At 41.9% G+C, this 18,471-nt stretch overlaps 1 protein-coding gene across 3 annotated transcripts in view; it reads right to left on the reverse strand.

The window, feature by feature from the left end:
• AGBL4 (AGBL carboxypeptidase 4) overlaps positions 1-18,471 on the reverse strand; it is a 1,086,758-nt gene that overhangs the window by 293,825 nt on the left and 774,462 nt on the right. For all 3 annotated transcript variants that reach the window (XM_045204170.2, XM_045204171.3, XM_024571127.4), the window contains exon 6: positions 6,288-6,327. In XM_045204170.2, the coding sequence (XP_045060105.2) occupies positions 6,288-6,327 (40 nt within the window). The remainder of the gene's footprint in view (positions 1-6,287; positions 6,328-18,471) is intronic.

The raw sequence follows: 18,471 nt of genomic DNA on the forward strand, positions 1-18,471 counted from the left end.
TTTCCCAAACAAATAATTAGACATGCACATGAAAATTTTTATATAAAAATGTTCTTTGTGGTATTATTTATAATTAAATAATTGGGGACAATTTAATATGTAATAGGAGGATTAACATATAATAGAATGCATTTTAGCCACATTAAATTCCCTCTTAGAGAATATTAAATGACATTGAAAAATGTTCACACGATTACAATAAAACAGTTTATATAGTATCATTCTAACTTTATTTTGAAAATTACATGTATTTGTGTATACATGTGCAGAAAATAACAGTTTCTCTTCTCGATCTGGTGGTTAGGGTTTTACTTGGATAGGAAATAATACTTCCTCATACCACCTCCCTTCATTGACAGGTTATAGGAAAATAAAATTTCCAAAAGATAAAAAAGAAACTATAGTTGGACTTCTGGATCACATGACTATATAAGTTCATGCTTCAATAAGCCTACTCATTTCCATTAAGTAGTACTATTGAATAATATATATAAAAAAGAAATAAAACACATATTTGGGCTCCCTCGTGAGGGAGATATCCCCATGACGCTGAAATGCACAGGAATGCAAAAGGATAATGATCCTGAGGTTACTGGCCCACTAAGATCAGGATGTGGAGCTGGGCAGTTGCGGCTGACAGCTTGCTTTATCCCATACTATCCTGTGGAATAATCGTCTAACAATGCTCTGTAGGAGGTGACGATCGGAGACACAGTGTTCTGCTTAGAGCAAAGATCGAGGGTGGGGCTTCCCTGTCATGAGAGGAACCAGAAAAAAAGGGGATGTTGCAGAACTTTCCGGGAGATAGCTCCTGTGCATACAGGCCTGGAGAGGGGAGGGAGAGAGACTCAGGAGCCAGAAGCAGTGCTAATAAGCTATTCTGACTTTTTGGTCACTAGATCTGCCATATCCCCAATTTTTGCCAGGTCTTATGCTAAAGACGTGGGTGGAGGCAACTGCACAAACCACCACGCAGGGAGATGGGAGCAGAGTGGGAGTTTAGTGGGGTCAGGGATGGGAGAGAGGAAAACAGAACCCTTCCCCTTCACAATGATTTTACAAATTAAAATTTCAAACTGCATAAAGAAATGGAACACTAAAAATGATACTAAACAAAATCAACAATTGTAACCTGAATTCACTCCAGATGAAACTTACTTTATAGAACAAAGATTTTAAAGTAAGCATATTGAGGGTATTCAGAGAAACAAGGCAGACATTAAGACAGAATAAGAAACTATGAAACAGAATAGGCAGAAATAAAACAAGAACAGGTGAATATAAACAAAATTAGAAAACTTTTGGATATTAAAAATATATCTATTAAAATATTTTAAAAGACAAGACAAATTTAGATTAGATCTAGTCAAAAGCAAGTTTATGAATGCAAACTACTTGTGGGGAGCTCAAAATCAATGCAGTAAGGTAAAATGATAAAAATATCACAAAAAATTAGTTAAGAACCAAGCCACTTGAGCAAATCCAATAGTCATCTAATAAAAATTCTTGAAGAAGAAAATCAAAGGAATGGAGGAAAAGTAACATTTAAAGAGATGATTTACCAATAATTTCTCAGAAATAAAGACAGATTCTGAGGTGGAAAGTGTACTCACAGTACTGAGCGGGGTGAATAGAAATAAATTCATATCTAGATACATCAGAGTAAAAAAGCAAAACATTAAGATTTTTTTAAATCTTGAAACTTAACCAAGAAAAGATGCTACCAAAAACAATTAAATAATGGCAGACTTCTCATCAGCAACTAATAATGTCAGAAAACAATGAAAAAAAATCTCAAAGTACAAAGGAAAGTCCTCAAAGTAGTCAAATTATCATTCTAGAGGAAATGTCAAAATAAGGACACATGGACTAAGTTAGGTATTAATGGGTTCACTTTAGTAAGGTAACATAAGATGATACAATAAATAAGACAACCAAAAATTTATAAACCATCTAAGAAAAGTCAATTAGCTAATGGTGATGGTAATGATAATAATAAATACAATGACTTTATTTTTTGCAAGAGTTTAACTTAAAAGTCTAAACATTAAGAACTAAGTGTTGACAGGGCAGCGGCTACAGCATGCTAAAGCTCTTTTGTGGCTGAAAGGATCACAGAAACTTTAGATGACTGTGGACTTTGTAAGAAAATGCAGTCAAGTATATATCCAAAGGAGACCCAGTTAAGTTTAGAAATAAAGTCTGTAACATACAAATCTGCAGATGGGGGGGAAAAAGACAGGCAGTATGTAAAACATAATGCAAAAAAAGGAATGGCAAAAGAAAAAACAAAGAAAATGAATGATAAACAGAAAGTACAAATATGGTAGTAGAAATATGTCCAAACATATTGATAATTATAATAAATATAGATTAAATCCACCTGTCACAATACTATTATATTTTAGTTTTTTAAAAAGAGGATAACTATGCTTTTAAAAACTAACCATAAAAAGGAAAAGGAAAAGGATATCTCCCTACCAAGTATAAAGACAATTTTAAAATTAAGATTTATTATAAATATGGCATCAGCGAAGAGTAAGAGTGGTAGACCGATGGGACAGCACAGAGAACTCCGAAACAGGTGGGTGCTGTGTGCAGGAAGACTGATATATAACAGACGCGGGATTGCGCATCAATGAGAGAAACAAAGGACTAGTTTTTATACGGTTCCCAGACAATGGGTTCCCCATATAGAAATGAAAAAATCATGAAATACCTAAGTCATATTACACACAAATATGACAAAGATAATAAATATGACAAAGATCAGCCTTAAATGAGATAAAGACCCAAGTATGACACAAAATTTGACAATTCTTAGAAGTAAACACAGGAGAATATGTATACAGGTAGGGAAGGATTACTTAAGGCAGTCACAAAAGCAAGCTCATAAAGTAATAGATCAATACATTTAGCTACATTAAAATTTTAAAAAACCTTCCATATATCAAGATATATCATAAATCAAATAAGAAAACCCAAGGCATACTCTGGGAGAAGATATTTGCAGTGCATATAAGTGACAAAGTATTGATAATCAGGATAATAAGAACTACAAATGAATGCAAATAAAAAACCCAATAAAATTGTGAAATATATGAAAAGTCAGTTCACAGAAGAATGAGCCAACGTGGCCAAGAAATCCATGGAAAGATACTGCCACCAGTGATCAGGGAAACACATGTTACAAAAGCGATGGGACACCGTTTCACATTTATCGTGAGGACTGGGACACATTTATGGCCGACAGCTCCATGTTCACGAGTCAGGGAGATGGGAACTCCCATACTTCGCTGTTGCAAGTGTAAATGTGTCTAATTACTTTGGGAAACAATTGGCCATTCTGTAGGAAATTTGAAAACGCACATAATCAGTAATTCTTCTCCTAGCTATATGCTCTAGAGAATTCTCCTACTTATGCACAAGAGGAAATCCACAAAATGGAAATCCTAAAATGCTCTTAATAGCATGACTTGCAATTGCAAAATAACTGGGAATATCTTAAATTATGATCAATGAAATGGATAAATAAGTTGTGGTCTAATCATTTGTGGAATACTACATAGCAGTTAAGATGAATGAACCAGAGAAACGCCACACGTTTCTATTGAATGAATCTCTACACTGTAATAATGAGTAGGGAATAGTTCACAGAATAACACTTATGGTGTGACACCCTTTGTAGAAATTTCTAAAACGACACCAGTTATATATTTGAATACATGAGTATGAAGAAACATTGAACCCATCACAGTGGTGACCCATAGGGTGAAGGGAGAGACGTGGTATCAGGTGTTAGCAGATAAAAGTCTCAACCAGATTTCTACACTTTTTAAAATAGGAGACTTGTTGGCGTAAATGGTACAATGTTGATATGATAAAGCCAAGGTGTTGGGGGAGGGGCAGTAAATGGCTGTTATTACATCTCTGTTCTTTTCTGTAACTATGAAATTATTCACAACAAAGAAAATAAGAGTTTCAAGAAGATAACACAGATGGATAAGGCTTCCAAATTCCCAGCCAGCAGCCTCGAAGACTTTGCTATAAGGAACGGCAGCATGGGACTGCGGCTCTGGGCTGAGGATGGTCTGGGGAGGGGTGCAGACAAGCTGGTGCCTTCCACTGGCAGCTCCAGAGGGGTAGGGAACCTGCCGCTGGCTGCTGCAGCTTCTGGTGAGGTGGAGAACAGGGATGTCTTTAAAAGTAAGCAAAGAGCTTTTCACATGGAATAGAGTTGTCCAGATAGCAAGAGGTCTAACAGTGCTTCCGAACCTTTCCAAGTCACGGTGCACACAGACAATACTTGTCTGGCACACTGGAGTAATGGCCTCCACCATGGGGGCACCAGTTACCTCACATCCTACTCGTGCCTCAGAGCTGAGTGGAGCAACACCACACACTATCACACAAGTGGAGCCTACTTACAGTATACCAGGGTGCCATAACACACACATTCTTTTCTCATCTAAAAGGAGAGAAAATGATAGACCACCCTGAACTCTGACAGAACTTAGCATTTTGTAATTCCATAGCTGTCCAAAAGGGGCACGCTGAGAGTCATAACTACTTTTGCTTGAATTTGTGCACCAGTGATTAGGAACAGATAGAACTAGCACAAAAGAAATGCAGTTAACAGAGACTGAACCTTTTCTTCTAAAGTTTTCAGCACAGAGACCAAACCTGGTCACCTTCCCAGGCTAGTCCTCCTTCACGAGCCATCCTTCTTTGGTTCCATGCCACCTACCAGGCACCTTCCCCGTACCCTATGATTTTAAAACATTTCTCAGGAGACAGATCAAGAACCCTCTACAGTTTATACATTGGCATCATATCAGGGTGTGACCAAATAATACTGGGATGTGGAAGCAGGTAACCTGGGTCAGCACATGTGAAGTGGAAGAGGACCTACTACAGAGCAGAGCAATCAAATAGGACAGAGCCAAGAATCAGTCACCAGCTCCTTAGTGGGGAGAAACTGGTAGGTCACACTCTTGACTGAGCCACTCTCGTTATAGTCACTAATGACTTGGAATTTCCATATATGTAATTGTGTGTGTGTGTGTGTGTGTGTGTTAAACATAGCTCATTATATGGGATAGATTAACCATTATTCCAGCTAATTCATCTTTGTTTTTCTGAAGTTGCAAGTTCAAAAAGCTCTATCTGGTAGAAATACAGTAAGGCCTCCTGAACTGGGTGGATCCAACTCACCTTTGCAGTCACTGTCTCAAATGGTAGGTACAGAGACCAGATGGACAGACTAGCCCTTGTGCTAGGATAGTGCCTGCAGACGGCAACTGCTCAGTTTCCTTGGAAGTGAGCCAACTGGGCCTGGAATACAGCATAACAGGCTTGATGCAAGGCAGGGATGACATGGAACGGGCCTGCTGGCCACTGATTCACCTCCATACACTGATACACCTCCATATTTATTGCTAATCAGCCATTCCTAGAGCCCGTCAGCCGTGCCACACAGCCGCTCTGCAACACTAGCCCTTTTTTTAGGACCCATCTCCCCACAGTCCAGTAACCCAAGTGTAAAGCCTAACAGAGCAGGGGGTCGCCAGGGCTGTTAAATATTTTGGTTGTCCCCAAAGCATGAGGATGAGTCCCCACACCTACTCTTGAATGCTCATTAACCCTGCAGGCACCATCACCTCCTTGGATCCTCTTGTTGGCCAGTTTTACCTCAAGTTCTCAAACTAAATAAAATACGTTTCTGCAAAACTAAACATCTCAACCTCTCTCTAGGCTAGATGCCAGGCCTAGGGCAAAGATAGGGCCTTTTAATCCCACAGCCACAGCTGGAGGACTTGACTTTTCCCCCTGAAGGTGAGAGACAAGAGTTATCCTGACCCTCAGCACGGAGACCAAACCTGGTCACCTTCCCAGACTAGTCCTTCATGAGCCATCCTCCTCTCATTCCACACCACCTACCAGGCAGCTTCCCCATTCCCTATGATTTGAAAACATTTCTCAGGAGACCAGGACACTTCCTTGGCACTTGAGTTCATCAAGTGATTTGGTGACAACTTGACCCTGGACTATGCAGCAACATCAGAGTATTAGCCCTGCCATCTGCAGAGTCAAGAGGAGGTGCAAGAGCTGGGAGGGAGAAAAGGCAGCAAGAGCTGGGAGGGAGAAGGGTCGTTCATGGCGCAAAGGAGTTCTGCTGTTCATTCAGGGAGCAGGGGAGGAGGGCAGGAATTGCATTTGGATAGACAACCAGCCATCACTCTGGGAAATAAGGGAAAAGCCAAAGCACAATGGCCACACCTACTCACCGGGGCTGGTTATTGTCAGGAGGTCAAGCTGCCGCTGTTGCTGCAAAAGAAAACACACTGTGAGAGCACTGATTTAAGCCAGAGACAAACTCATGCTTAATAGGTCAAGGTGGACAAAAAGATGTTCAGACACCAGAGCAGGGTACATGGTGGATAAACTGGTGCTCGCTCACGATTCTGCAGAGAGACAAAGGGAATGGATGGGTTTCTTGTTTGTCCTTGGATGGCCAGGGCGGAGAGAGTCTTAGAGGTCTCCCATTCACCCCTGTATGTACTTGGGGAAAAGCCATGGGCTCATGTGCCTGTACCAGATGGCCTTAGAGTTTTCTTTGCCCACGCTGGCTGCACTGGTTAAGTGGTTGACGCCCTGGCATTCTCTTTGCCTTGAGTCCTTAAGTCACTGTCATCCTCCTGATTCCTGGGCTGCTTTATTTCTTGAATTTGCTCAGCAGTGCTGCACCACTTCAGTTGTCGATGATCAAACTATCAACTATCCTCTCTCTACTGAATCCTCGTCTCTTTGTGCCATGCAATACTCAAAGAAAAGATAGTATCTGTGGGGCACACTATGCCATATGGATGAGGCTACCTGTGTTTGGAGGCAACTGGCCTTGGCCCAAAGCTGAGCTGATCAACACTGCAGGAGGGGTGCCCCTTATCACGGCACACTTATGGGGAAGCTTTGTTCTGGAGTGGATGTCATAGAAACCGGAGGGTGGGAAAGTGGGTACTGGAGTTTGGGGGGGGCAGTGGTGAGCAACTCTCTTAAAGACTTCAGTCAGGACTACTTAAGCCCTAATCAACCTCTTTCTCTTTCCTATACTGGATTTTCCATAAATAGTACTAAAAATCTGTATTTTTTTTCCTTAAAAGGGGTCCAAACAAACTCCACTGTGAGAACCATGCTATAGGCTACACATTGCAGGAGCTTCTGATTACCTGGCATTTCATCTAATGGATTCCTTGCCATATTTCACCTTCCCTGTGTTTCCCTCTTTATCTCATCTCTCTCTAAGAATAGTTTCCTGAAATTCTGCTTAAGAAGAAAGGGGAAGGCAGCAACATTTTGGGGGTACCAACTATAGACCAGGCACTTTGATGTATCATTTCTTTTTATACTCTTGTCAATCCTGCAGGGCTGGTATTGTACAGAGAAGAGACATGAGGTTCAGAGCGGGAAAACGCTCTGTACGAGACCATGTCTTCATTAAATGGCAGGACCAGTATTAGAATTCAAGTGAATCCAATGCTGGCTCCAAAGACCAAAATATGACAATGTGTATAAATGATTATGATGATGCCTGATATTTCATAGGTGCTCAATAAAAAGAAATGTTTAGTACTGATGTTATTATCACACACCACGTAATTATTGGTTTATATAAGCTACCTCTTCCCTTTTCATACAATTATGGACGTGTAGAACTCAAAGGTCATTGAGTCTGACCTGCTACGAGGACAGAAATCCTCTCAGCAATGTCCCCACTAGTTGTGCAGACTGCTTCTGTTTCACCCCTTTTCTTGATGGGAAACTCACTACCTACTATCAATCGGATAGCTCTACTTTGAGCAGGGTTAAAACCTGCTTTCTTATGACATCATCACTCTTTCCAGCTGCCTCACCCCATGGCAAGAGTTCGGGCAGACGAAGATCTGTATTTTCTTTTCTACAGGCTAAATACCCCCAGTTTCTTTGTCCTTTCCTCATAAGACCTGGCCTCAAATCACTTCGCTTTTATAGTCACCCCCCTCTTCTATTTAGCTTTGATCTATCACAGTCAAAACCTCTTCAAGACCTCCCGACCCCTGCTTCAATGACTCCTCACCAGGCTAAATGCAGTTCTGTATCCTTTCACGGCCTCCTCAGTCACACATCCCTGTTTTCTGCCAGCTTGTAACTCTCTCCCGTTGACATTTTCAAGCAAATGATACAGTTCCAAAATGTCCTTGACCTACACTGTGAACACATATCCTCGTACTGAAGTGAAACACGCACATGGGCTAGAAGGAATGCCAAGGCCAGACCGCCTTCCTCCCCAAACACAGAATTAGGCCAGTAGTACATTGCCTCAAGCTGCCTTTGCCAAGGCCAACCTGTGTGGCTTGGCTCTTTCCTCATGCGTGTGGAAAGAACACAAAGTATCCTTCTATTTTTTCATAAGCTTGACTTTATGACTGCTGTTGGTGATGAAGGTCTATTTATCTGAAAAACTGTCTATTTCCTAATTAAGACCTGTCTCTAAATGGTGACTCTGTGTCCAGGGTCCAGCAGAGAAAAAAGGGAAGAAAATCTAACAGGAGGCAGACATACCTGGGCTTGTGCCCTGGCTCTTGTGTGTGGCTTTGGATACCTTACTCTGTGTCTCTGGCCTCAAACTTCACACGTCCAAAATGAGTGAGTGAGGCTGAAATACCTCCAGGGACTCACGTCAAATGCAACCAGGCACTGTGCTTATGGGCTCCCTCTTCTGGTGTGGAGAGCTCCCTGAGAGTCCCTGTACCAGGAAGGACACAAGGGGCTCAAAGGACAGAGTCAGAATTAAAAAGGGGCCAGTTTGTAAGCTTTCCTTTCACATTGCAATTTTCAGGGCATGTGTGTCTTCCTCACTAATTGAGGAACATCCTAAGGGCCTGGAACACCTATTATGCAGTCCCTGGCATAGAGTACATGGAGTAGCTCTCAGTAAAAATTTGCTTCAAGTCAACTAAACCATTCCTGAAATCCACATTACCCTTTCAAACCCTCAAGCCTTTGCTCATGTTGGCCTCCCTGTCTAGTTTAATCTCTCATGATATTTGTGGAGGTCCCTTCTTACTCCTTAAGACCTCCCCGAGGTCTTCTCTGCACACCGACTTCCAAACCTAGCCCCCTTCTCTCCCTTCCTCAGAGCAGAATAAATATTGCATTTTGTTCTTCCAATGCACCTTGTAAAACATACCTTCTGTATCACGCTCTGTCTTAATGGACCGTTTCCTCCTGTTTCTTGCGAGATCCTTACTCAAGGACAAGACTGTGTGCTTTCATCAGTGTGTCTCCAGTGCCCAGCACAAAGGCCTGGAAGGAATGTTTGATGTCATCTAGTTCAAATGATTCAATATCCCATAATTCTCACTGCAGTGACCCTGTTAGGTAGGAGTTAGTGAGCACGGAAGTAAGCATGCTCCTTCCTCTCCAGGACTTTCCCCCTGCCACACCTTTGGGGTTCTCTCCTTTGTGATTTTGCTCCGACCATCTCTGCAGCCAGCAGTACTGTCCGTCCACCTCTTCTGGGAGACCTTCCTTCTTTTACTGCCACACCCAGGATCATCGTCTCCTCCTGACTCCTACAGCTCCTACTATCTGTGCCACTTCTGTAGAGATCAATGAAGACTAACCTGGTGACAAGCCCATTTAACCTGCAGTTCCCTGACATATGTGTGCACCACCTAGTGGCCCAAGCAGATAAGTGTAGGCTATTGTTTTAACCTGTAGCTCTAGATAGAATGGCAAAATCTACAAGTTCTATGTGCAAATCAAAACAAAATTGTATGCTCAAGAATCACTGTGTAAGAATTTTTACTGAAGAAACTGGGATATCCAAGTAATTACCTCAAAAGCTTCCAAAAATAAAAGGAATAAAGTGAAAGGGAAAATTTCCAGTACTAGTCTACCTAGTACAATACGCAACGTTAGATGGAGGAAGTGAAGCCAGTGATCTAGGCAGGTTCAGAAGGCTGACAGGGCCTGTGGGGATGACAGCTGGGCAGCTCAGCCACTAGCCAAACAAAAGTTACGGTCTAAGGAAGGCAGGGCCTTCACATGTTGTGTGGTAGCAGTGTGTATTTTGTGGAGTGCGTGTGTTTGGCTAAGTGTATGTGTCTTGTGGAGTGAGGGACATACCTCCTCAAATGAAAGAACTCCACAACTAGACAGAGAGAAATGTGTCCACTTGTGCCGGTGCAGTATTCCCTGGACGCTTAGAGGAGTGTGGGAGTACCAGGAACGGGTCAATTAGGAGTTGATGCGTGAACTCCTGGCTGTGTGGAAGCCCAGCATCCAGCCTTCCCTGGTAGAAGTGGTGCCCCATGGACATTTTGGAGAAACCCATTGCTGTGCTTAAGCACCATGTGATGAATGCTACATCATAACTCCATGAAGACCATTAGGGGTTGGGAGTTCCAAAGACAACAGGAGCAATCTCTAAATTTGATGCCAGCCAGGGACGTCCAGAGCATCTACAGTGGACGCTGAAGGAATCGTCTACCAGATCCTCACTCCAAGAGTTATTCCCACCCCCCATGCATTCCGTGGAAGCTGTTTTGTTAATACAAAGTCACCCCGCCTCTGGTCACAGCTGACGGCTCCAAGAGCAAAAGTACTGAAAGGTGGGCCAATTAGAAACCTTACCCAGGAATTTCAGATTTTTTATGGGTTCAATTTATTCCAAACAAAAACTACTGTTGTCCTAAGTTAAAGAACCTATCTTTACTTTTTTTTGTAATTATGACAATAACATATGCTTATTTTTGTCATTTTCTACATTTTTAGAAAATTCAGAAAGTGCAAATTATAAAATCCCACTACTAAAAGAGAAGCACAGTTAGCATTTTGGTGTATTTTCTTGTCATTTTTTTGTTTGTGTATATTTAATGGGATCATTTTTATATATAAAAATAAAATGTTTTAATCTTTGCAACAATATGTTATTCTTTTGTCCCAGGCCAAGTCTTTACTTTGAAGTATAATGGTGTAAGTCACATATATTTATTGTCATAACTGATATGTTTGCTTTATGGCTGTGATTTTGTTTCTAGTCCTTTTTTTTTTTTAAGGAAGGGGGCATTAATCAGCAAGACATCAGCAGGATACCACTTGGTTATTTTGTCACAAGGAGGCAGTTTGAAAGGCCCAGCTACTGCAGCCCGATGATGTAGACAAAGTCATAGGAATCTGGAGAAATCTCTTCCAGGCAATAGCCAACCTGGAAGATACTCTTCTTCATTTAGGAAGGTCCTCTGACTGCAGCTGCAAAAAGCATTTTGTAGTAAGAGCGCCAGGCTCAAAATCAGAAAGATAAAGATGTGACTCCTGATTCTCTCTGGCTGTGTTTGGTAGGCATGTTACCTGAGCTAGCTGGCAATTAGGTACTCCATCCATAAAAGGAGTGTGGGCCAAATCTCCGGAAGCCTAACAGGAAGGAGAAGCTGAGAGAAAGAGCAAGAAGAGTTCTGAAGAAGGTCAATAGGCAGAGTGGGGAGCATGTTGATTGAGAGCTAGGATTTCTGAGTTCAGGCTACAGCTCTGTCCTGCCTCCAGCTGAGACTTTGGGCTTCTCACCATCTGGCATCTAGGATTTCACAATAGCACCTTCAGGGGTCTCCATGCTTCTACTCTTGCCTCCTCCAGTTAATCCACATTCCAGCTGGAGTGGGATTTTTTTTTTTACTCTTTATTCTATTACAGTTGTCCCAATTTTTTCCCTCTTGCCCCTTTCCACCCAGTCCGCCCCTTCACCCACAGTCAATCCCCTCGCCATTGTCCATGACCATGAGTCATTCATACACGTTCTTTGACTAATCCCTTCTCCTTCCTTCCACCATCTCTTCTCTCTCCTCCCCTCCTACAGCTATCAGTCTGTTCCATGTTTCCATGTCTCTGGTTCCATTTTTCTTATTAGTTTATTTTGTCCACTTGATTTCAATTGTAAGTGAGGTCATATGGTATTTGCCTTTCACCCACTAGCTTATTTCACTTAGCATAATATTCTCTAGTTCCATGCATGCTGTCACAAAAGGTAGGAGTTCCTTCTTTGTTTCTGCTGTGTAGTATTCCATTGTGTAAATGTACCATAGTTTTTTAATCCACTCACCTGCTGATGGGCACTTGGGCTGTTTCCAACACTTAGCTATCCTGAATAGAGCTGCTATGAACAGAGGGGTGTATAAGTTCCTTTGAATTGGTGTTTCAGGATTCTTAGGGTATATTCCTAGCAGTGGAATCACTAGGTCACAAGGCAATTCCATTTTTAATTTTTTTTTGAGAAAATTGCAGTTTTCCACAGTGGCTGCACCAGTCTGGATTCCCACCAACAGTGTACTAGGGTTCCCTTTTCTCCATATCCTCGCCAGCACTTGTTGTTTGTTGATTTATTAATGATGGCCATTCTGACCTGTGTGAGGTGAGATATCTCATTGTGGTTTCAATTTGCATCTCTCTGATGGCTAGTGATGCTGAGCATTTTTTCATATCTACTGGCCATCTGTATGTCCTCCTTGGAGAATTGTCTCTTCAGATCCTTTGCCCATTTTTTAATTGGGTTGTTTGTCTTCCTGGTGTTGAGTCATATGAGGTCTTTATATATTTTGGAGATCAAACACTTGTCCAATGTATCATTGGCAAATACGTTCTCTGATACAGTTGGTTCCCTTTTCATTTTGATGATGGCTTCTTTAGCTGTACAGAAATTTTTTAATTTGATGGAGTCTCATTTAGCTATTTTTTCCTTTATTGCCCTTGACCTAAGAGATATATCAGCAAAAATATTGTTACATGAGATGTCTGAAATTTTACTGCCTATGTTTGCTGCTAGTACTTTCATGGTATCATGACTTATATTTAAGTCTTGTATCCATTTTAATTTTATTCTGGTGTATGGTGTAAGTTGGTGGTCTAGTTTCATTTTTTTTTTTTGCATGTACCAGTCCCATTCTCCCAACACCACTTGTTGAAGAGACTGTTTTTACTCCATTGTATGCTCCTGCCCCCTTTGTCAAATATTAATTGACCATAGAGACATGGGTTTATTTCTCTCTCCTGGGCTCTCTATCGTGTTCCATTGATCCATGTATCTGTTCTTATGACAGTACCAGACTGTCTTGATTACATGGCCTTGTAGTAGAGTTTGATATCAGGTATTGTGATCCCTCCTACTTTGTTCTTCTTTCTCAAGATTGCTGAGGCTATTCAGGGTCTTTTTAGGTTCCATATATATTTTTGGAATATTTGTTCTAGATCTGTGTAATATGTTATTGGTATTTTAATCAGAATTGCATTGAATCTATAGATTGCTTTGGGTAGCATGGACATTTTAATGATGTTAATTCTTCTAATCCATGAACATGGTATATGTTTCTATTTATTTGTATCTTCCCCAATTTCTTTCTTCAGTGTTCTATAGTTTTCCAAGTACAGGTCTTTTATATCCTTCATTAAATTTATTCCTATGCACTTTATTTTTCTTGTTACTATAGTAAATGGGCATTTTTTTCTGAGTTTCTCTTTCTGAAAATGTATTTTTGGTGTACGAGAATACCATCAATTTCTGAATATTGAGTTTGTATCCTGCTACTTTGCTAAATTCACTTACTAGGTCGAGTAGGTTTTTGGTGGAGACTACAGGGTTTTCTGTGTATACTATCATGTCCTCTGTGAATAATGACAGTTTTACTTCCTCCTTTTCAATTTGGATGACTTTTATTTCTTTTTCTTGTTTAATCACTGTGGCTAGAACCTCTAATACTATGTTCAGTAAGAGTAGTGAAAGTGGGCAACTTTGTCTTGCTCCTGACCTTAAGTGAAACACTTTTATTTTTTGCCTTTTGAGTGTGATATTGGCAGTAGGTTTCTCATATATGGCCTTTATTATGTTGAGGTATGCTTCCTCTATTCCTACCTTGCTGAGTGTTTTTATCATAAATGGGTGCTATACCTTATAAAATGCTTTTTTCAGCAACTATTGATATGATCATGAGATTTTGTCTTTCATTTTGTTTATGTGATATGTTACATTTATTGATTTGAAAATGTTATACCATCCTTGCATCCCTGGGATAAATCCCATTTGATCATGGTGTATAATCTGTTTAATGTATAGACCACATGGTAGGACACAAACTAAGGCTTAACAAATTTAAGAAAATTGAAATAATAGCAAGCATCTTCTCAGATCACACTGGCTTGAAACTAGAAACCAACCTCAAGGAAAAAACTCAAAAATATTCAAATACATGGAGACTGAATAACATGTTATTAAATAATGAATTGGTTAACAATGAGATCAAGAAAGAAATCAAAAAGCATCTGGAAACAAATGAACACAGAATAACCCAAACCCTATGGGACATACCAAAGGCAGTCCTGAGAGGGAAGTTCATAGCAATACAGGGCTACCTAAAGAAGATAAAAACATGTCAAATAAACCACCTAACCCTACATCTACAAGAACTAGAGGAACAACGACAAACAAAGCCCAGAGTGAGTAGAAGGAAGGAAACAATCAAGATATGAGCAGAATTAAGTGACGTAGAGACTGAAAAAACAATCCAAAGAATCAATGAATCCAGCAGCTGGTTCTTTGAAAAGATAAACAAAATTGACACACCTTTAACCAAACTCATCAAGAAGAAAAGAGGGGACCCAAATAAGCAAAATCTGAAATGAAAGAGGAGAAGTAACAACCAATACCACAGAAATACAAAGGACTATAAGAAATTATTTGCCAAGACTGGACAACCTGGGTGAAATGGACAAACTTCTGGAAAACATACCATCTTCCAAAACTGGATCAAGAAGAAGCAGAAAGCCTGAACAGACTGATAACAACCAGTGAAACTGAAGCAGTAATCAAAAAACTCCAAGGCATACAAAAGCCCTGGACTGATGGCTGGCTTCACAGTTGAATTTTACCAAACATGCAAAGAAGAAGTAACACCTATCCTCCTCAAACTATTCCAAAAGTTCAAGAAGAGGGAAAGCTCTCAAACTCTTTTTGGAATTATCCTAATTTCCAAACCAGGTAAAGGCACAACACAGAAAGAAAATTACAGGCCAATATCTCTGATGGAGCCAGATTTCTAGAATGTACATCTAAAAACTCATCAGGGCTTCTCAGAATCAAGTCTACCTCTTTAGCTACTCTTAAGGACTTCCAGGAGCCACCTTCCATCTCTTGTTCTCTGACTCTCAGCTCCACCCATCATGAACCACTTCCAGTTCCCCAAATTGGCTGTGCTCTCTAGGCCTTTGCACATATGGTTCCCTCTTCTTCGCACAACAATCCTGCATCCAACCTTCTTTGCCTGGCTAATTCTTATTTGTTATTCAGCTCTCAACTCACCTGCCATCTCTTCCGTAAAGTCTTTCTTGATCTGCAAAGGTTGGACTGGATCTTGTCCTTTCCCCGCGACCTTCCCCATCAGAGTACCATCACATTGCATTTCCCTGGCCTGTTTACTCCTCCATCCTCTCCTCTGGTTTGGGGAGCTCCCTGAAGGCAGAGGCTGTGTAATCATTACTTCCTCAAGGACTAGCCTTATCAATACATAATGCTCACTAAACATCTGCCCATCACTCGTTACCAAGGTGACAACTAGACAGTGTCCTAGTGAACTGATTGGAAGAGGTCTTTAGTTTAGTCCCCCCCCCCCCCCGACACACAGGCACACCCACCCACACATGCCCCATAATTTTTCATAAATCCCTTCTGTTTCTGCCTTGGGGTCCTAAGGATTGGACCACACAGAATTTGGCCTTCTTCATCTGGAAGGGTAATTAGGAGGCTATGGTTGAAAATGGACTTTTCATTTTGGTCACGAACTGCATCGCAATTACTTCCTAGAATAAGAAAGGGACATGGTGTTCTGGGAGCTTAGGGACTGTTTGATGTGTAGGGTTCTGCGTGGTAGAAGAGAATAGTCACTGATTATGTGTTCTGTTTTGCTTTCTGCATTTCATGCAGGATAGCTATTTGGGGAAAAGTCAGCCTTTCGTGGCACAGACTGGAGATGATTTAAACAAGAGCACCAGTAATCCCTGTGCATTCTCCTGTCACTGCAGAAGCCAGGCATCATGGGAAGGACCTGAGGATCAGCACCCTCCCTGAACAGGGGTCACAGGGGCATAACACATTTGGCTCAGGCCCCTCCTCTTCCTGCAGTCCACTCCCCTGCTCAGCTCCCCCACCAACCCTGCCACCATTCTCACTTTCTAGGCATCAAGGGATCTCATGCCCTCACCCTACCCTTCCCCAAGCATAGCCTGTCCCTTAGAAAATATTTCAGGTGGTGCTGGCCTCTCTCTAAAACCCACTACTGCTGATCTCTCTTACTCTCATCTAGCTTCCTCACTGGCTTCAGGATTGACCATTCTAAAATTAAACTGGCTTATTTCTTAGAATAATTTAATGATCCCATTGCATTTCTGATAGACATGAATTTTTAGCTCGATATTCAAAGAGGGTATGAAAAATCTCCACGAGTTTTATGTGCTAAAAGGCAGTTTTATATTTTAATACAACCTCCTATTTAGAAAATAAACAAGTTATCGATTATTTTCAGAACCAAACTTCAGACAATCGAGGTGGGCATGATCACGTCAGTCAGTGCCACGTGTAGCAGACGGACTGGCAGGGGGAAGAAGTGGGGAGAGCTAGTCACTTCTGCGAGGACAGGCAGCAGTGGTTATGAAAGTTTGGAAAGCACTGTCCCACGGCCCCGGGCTCACGCCTCACCCCACTGAAATGGGACAGGGCCTTCCATTTGCCTGACCATACTGCACACCACACTTTCTGTGTCCATAGTCCCTGCCACCCACCCTTGACATGTCCTATTTCTTATGCTAAACAACTGCTGTGCACCACAGCTTTCCCACACAGCACTGTGCTTTCATTCTCTGGCTCTTCATTTATTTATTTGTAGTTCAGCAAGTGTCAATGGAGTATCTGCTCTGTACCAGGCATGTTGCTGAGGACAGGGAAAGACACAGTCCCTGTCTTCAAAAGATAGTTAATAGTGAAGTGGGGAAGACAGACATATTAAGCAAATAATCATACAATGTTAATTAAAGTTAGAGTAAGTGCTCCAAAGCAGAATATGGGTCGAGGTATTATGGCTAGGGTTCAGAAGATCCTGGAAGCCTCACCTGGTCCCCGGCTCATGGCTGGACGCCAGCCCCAAGCATCCCCCAACCCCACCACTTTCTGGGGGGAACCTGAGCAGTGGCTAAGTCTCAGCCTCCCTTTTGGGCACCTACTCCCATCAGGATAACAAAAAAATGTATTACCATCTTACCCAGGGAGAGAGTGAACATCACTCGAGGCTGAAATAGAACCCCACGAGTAGGGGTTAAAGTCTGCGGGGGGCAGAGTGGGGTGGCAGACCAAAGCCGGGGCTGCCCATGTGAGATTGCTTCAGTGTGTTGCGCTGAGTAGTTTCTACTCCTGTAGCTTCCTGTTATTGGAGAAGCCAGGCAGGCAAGTGGCTTTCATCCCCAGGGCAGCTTAAAAGAGCATTCTAGTTCAATCTCTGGCAGCCTGCACAAAAGCAGAGCAAGCGACTATGGAAAAGAGCATACAAAACTGCAAGACATCTTGGAAGTAAGATTAATAGCAGCAGTGGCTGTAGCAGCTGCCATCGGCTGAGCGTTTCCTATGTGCCAATCCTCACTATCTTTTGAGGCAGGCATTGCTACCACTTTTTTTTACAAATGAAGAAACTCAGGGTCAAGCGGTTAGGTTACTTGCCCAAGGTCACAGCTGCTGAGTGGAAAAACCTAGATTCAAACCCATACTCTGAAGCCCATTCTCAGTGAGTGGTGAGAGCAGTTCATTGTGGGAAATGAGGTAACAATCTTGGCTGCTTCCCAGGTTTCCAGGCAGAGGAGCCATGTGAGCCATGGTGGGTGACTGTAGGATCCGGGCAGCCTCTGTACACGGTGGGGTGATAGAAGCTGCCATTTAAACGGGACCTTTCTACTTTTCCTTTGTAGAGCTCACAGTTTGAAATTCTGTATTTACCTGTGTTTATTTTGATTGATGTCATTCTCATTATAGTCTAAGCTCCATGACAGAAAGGACGGGGTTTAGCTCTGCTGGCAGAGTGGACTCTGTCTAAATATGTGATAAAAGATTGCATATGGAAGGCTAGCTCAGATTTTTAGAGAGGGCTAGATAAACAGCTGAAACCCTCCCTCCTGCTGGAGAGAAATGACACATCAGGAACCCCAAACAGTCAGAGGGGAGCTTGTGCTGGGGGACTTCACCCTCCCCAGCTCCGGAGGAAAGTCCTGTGTGTGTAGCAAGAAACAGCAGGAGGAAGGCTGTCAGTCATGAGTCAGAAGACTCCATGCCAGGGCAGACTGGTCCTTCCCACCTCTGCCCCAGTGACATGAGGCCATGTGGGGACCTTCAAGAATAGACACGGCATCTAA

The sequence above is a fragment of the Desmodus rotundus genome, chromosome 3, assembly GCF_022682495.2.
Source record: "Desmodus rotundus isolate HL8 chromosome 3, HLdesRot8A.1, whole genome shotgun sequence".
NCBI lineage: Eukaryota > Metazoa > Chordata > Mammalia > Chiroptera > Phyllostomidae > Desmodus > Desmodus rotundus.